Consider the following 2,935-nt stretch of genomic DNA (forward strand, 5'->3'; position numbering starts at 1 on the left):
TAAAAAACAGAGGAGAGAGGTTTTTATTAGTGGTCATCTTTGATCACACTGTAGCTCAGGTGGAGTCCTATACTTCTCATGGCATGTGGCGAGCCTGACCTACGGCACCGACCCAGGTGAAAATGTTGAGGTTTAACACACAAGGAGTTCTGCAGACAGCTCTGAGAATATTGCAATGCGTTTAGCTGCAGACCGCTCTACTCTGCAAAGTATCTGGTGACAGCTTTTTTGAAATGTTTAATGTCATCTGAACGAAAAGTTGACTGCTAAATCAGTTGAGCGCTTGTACTTAAAAACTGATTGTCATGTGTTGTCCCTCTCCATAACAGGCCTCCACCATTTCTTGGTGGCCCTAGCGGTACCTGCAAGTCCAAGTCCTACCATCACATGGCATTCAACCCAGCAGCTTGCTGTTCTGACAACATCCACTCTGACCCCCTCTACAGGAAGACCAAGCGCTCCATACACCCTGTGGAGGCTGCAGGAAATCATTGCTGCACACAGTTATGAGGGACGGCGCGGGCCACACCACCCGGTACGTCATTGTCAACGAGCATGAGCCTAGGAAGAAGCTGCTGCGCTCAACCACTCGGATTCCACGTCACTACCTCATGGAGGAGTCTGCACAGTCGTAGAGCTGTATCCACGCAACATGAAACGTACCCACCCCCCGCACAGCTCACCACCAACCACATCCTCACAGGTCTCACCCAGTGGAGCAGCATCTGAGTGAAGAGGATGAGCAGGAGGAGGGCAGAGGAAGGAGAAGAACGTCACTGGGGAAGGCTCATCGGCCCCGTTCTCTCTCTGACCTCCACCATCAGGCACAGTTCTACATTGGTGAGGGACACTTACCGATGGCTAAGGGCAGCCACTCTGCTCGAGGACAACATGGAGCGCAGGAAGTGGATGAGGAGGAGGATTGTGAAGGGGACTGGGGAGATTTGGAGTCACATCCTTGTTCCAGACCAGTGTGAAAGGAGCAGACTCTCTGCTTGTTCGAACCAGTGTCATTCCCAGTCTCCAGGAAGACACTATCAGTCCCCAGGGATGACAAGGCACATGGAGTCCTATGTGAAGGCCAAGACAAGACCAAAGCTGGACACCCCTCTGACAGAGTCAGACTCAGTGTCTCTGGCCTCCAGCAGTGACCACAGAACAGCAGCACTGACCAGTACATACAGGTCATTCACAACAAAGAGCGCTATCTGAAGTCTGAAGCTAGGCAAGCAAAGCTGGCCAAGAAGAAGTCCAAAACCAGCTTTGATCTAAAGGTGGATGAGTCCAATATCTGGTCTGCTCAAATGTTTAGATATGTGCTAAATAATGTTAAAATACTAAAGTATTAGTAAAATACTTTACAGTGTTTTTGTGGTATTATGTCATTTAGAAACAGACATTAGAAACGGTGTGCTTTGTGTTTAACAATAAAAGCAAACAACACAGACAGTATTAATTCAGTGTTACACCTGAAAAACATGTAATCACCCTTGGTTACATGAAATCATAATAAAGCCAATCGTATCCCACATTCTCCTGGCATGGCCTGCATAATGATTTAACAGCATTTCATCTGGAGAGCAGGGACCACTACAATTCCCGATTGGCTTTGCTTCAAGGAAACAAGCCCCGTCTTCGTGAAGCCAGACCGAGCCAGACAGATTACAGGAAGTAACCGCGCGCTCTTACCTTCAAAATAAAAGACGGTCATACTCGCTCATACAGTTGGAGCGCGGGGTGTGTGTGAAAACAAACATTTAAACCCAAGTCAAATCCCCGTAATGTACGGAAGAGGATTAGGGCCACTGAAAAAATAAATAAAATGAAGGTCTATTTTTTTAAATTATCATTAGTCCGAGAAAAAAGTCAGAATTCAGAGATTAAAGTCAGAACTCTGAGATTAAAATCAGAATTCTGAGAAAAAAGTCAGAACTCTGAGATTAAAGTCGAATTCTGAGATTAAAAATCAGAACTCTGAGATTAAAGTCAGAACTCTGAGATTAAATTCAAAACTCTGAGATTAAAGTCAGAACTCTGAGATTAAAGTCAGAATTCAGAGATTAAAATCAGAAGTCTAAGAAAAAGTCAGAATATTGAGATTAAGTCAGAATTCTAAGGGAAAAGTCAGAATTCTGAGATTAAGTCAGAATTCTGAGAAAAAGTTCAGAACTCTGAGATTAAAGTCAGAACTCTGAGATTAAAATCAGAACTCTGAGATTAAAGTCAGAATTCTGAGATTAAAATCAGAACTCTGAGATTAAAGTCAGAACTCTGAGATTAAAGTCAGAATTCTAAGATTAAAGTCAGAATTCTAAGATTAAAGTCAGAATTCTAAGATTAAAGTCAGAACTCTGAGATTAAAATCAGAACTCTGAGATTAAAGTCAGAATTCTGAGATTAAAATCAGAACTCTGAGATTAAAGTCAGAACTCTGAGATTAAAGTCAGAACTCTGAGATTAAAGTCAGAGTTCTGGGGGGAAAATTCAGAATTCTGAGAATGAAATCAGAGTTCTGGGGGGGAAAATCAGAATTTTGAGATTAAAGTCAGAATTCTGGGGGTAAAGGCCAGAATTCTGAGATTAAAGTCTTAGTTCAGAGATTAAAATCAGAATTCTGAGAAAAAAGTCAGAGTTCGGAGATTAAAGTCAGAATTTTGAGGAAAAATTCAGAACTCTGAGATTGAAGTCAGAACTCTGAGATTAAAGTCAGAATTCTAAGATTATAGTCAGAATTCTGAGAAAAGTCAGAATTCCTTTATCTCATAATTCTGACTTTTATCTCAGAATAACAACAATAATAAAAAAGACCTTTTTTCCAGCGGCCCTAATCGTCTTCTGTAGTATAGCCCTGGATGTAATATGAAGGTTGTTATACGTGGCACGGTTTCGTTTCTGAACCGTTTTTACGGGAGGAACCTTATTTTGAAGGATAACC

General features: G+C 42.1%; 1 protein-coding gene across 1 annotated transcript in view; it reads left to right on the forward strand.

The window, feature by feature from the left end:
• Positions 1-1,531, forward strand: part of LOC117809998 (transmembrane channel-like protein 3) — a 48,535-nt gene extending 47,004 nt beyond the window's left edge. Inside the window, 8 exon segments of the mRNA XM_034679525.1 lie at positions 330-486; positions 488-520; positions 522-624; positions 627-664; positions 666-957; positions 960-1,007; positions 1,010-1,150; positions 1,153-1,531. Of these exon segments, the coding sequence (XP_034535416.1) occupies positions 330-486; positions 488-520; positions 522-624; positions 627-664; positions 666-957; positions 960-1,007; positions 1,010-1,150; positions 1,153-1,349 (1,009 nt within the window). The 3' untranslated portion in view covers positions 1,350-1,531.
• Positions 1,532-2,935: the final 1,404 nt, after the last annotated feature.

Source organism: Notolabrus celidotus, chromosome 3 (assembly GCF_009762535.1).
Source record: "Notolabrus celidotus isolate fNotCel1 chromosome 3, fNotCel1.pri, whole genome shotgun sequence".
Classification (NCBI taxonomy): Eukaryota; Metazoa; Chordata; class Actinopteri; order Labriformes; family Labridae; genus Notolabrus; species Notolabrus celidotus.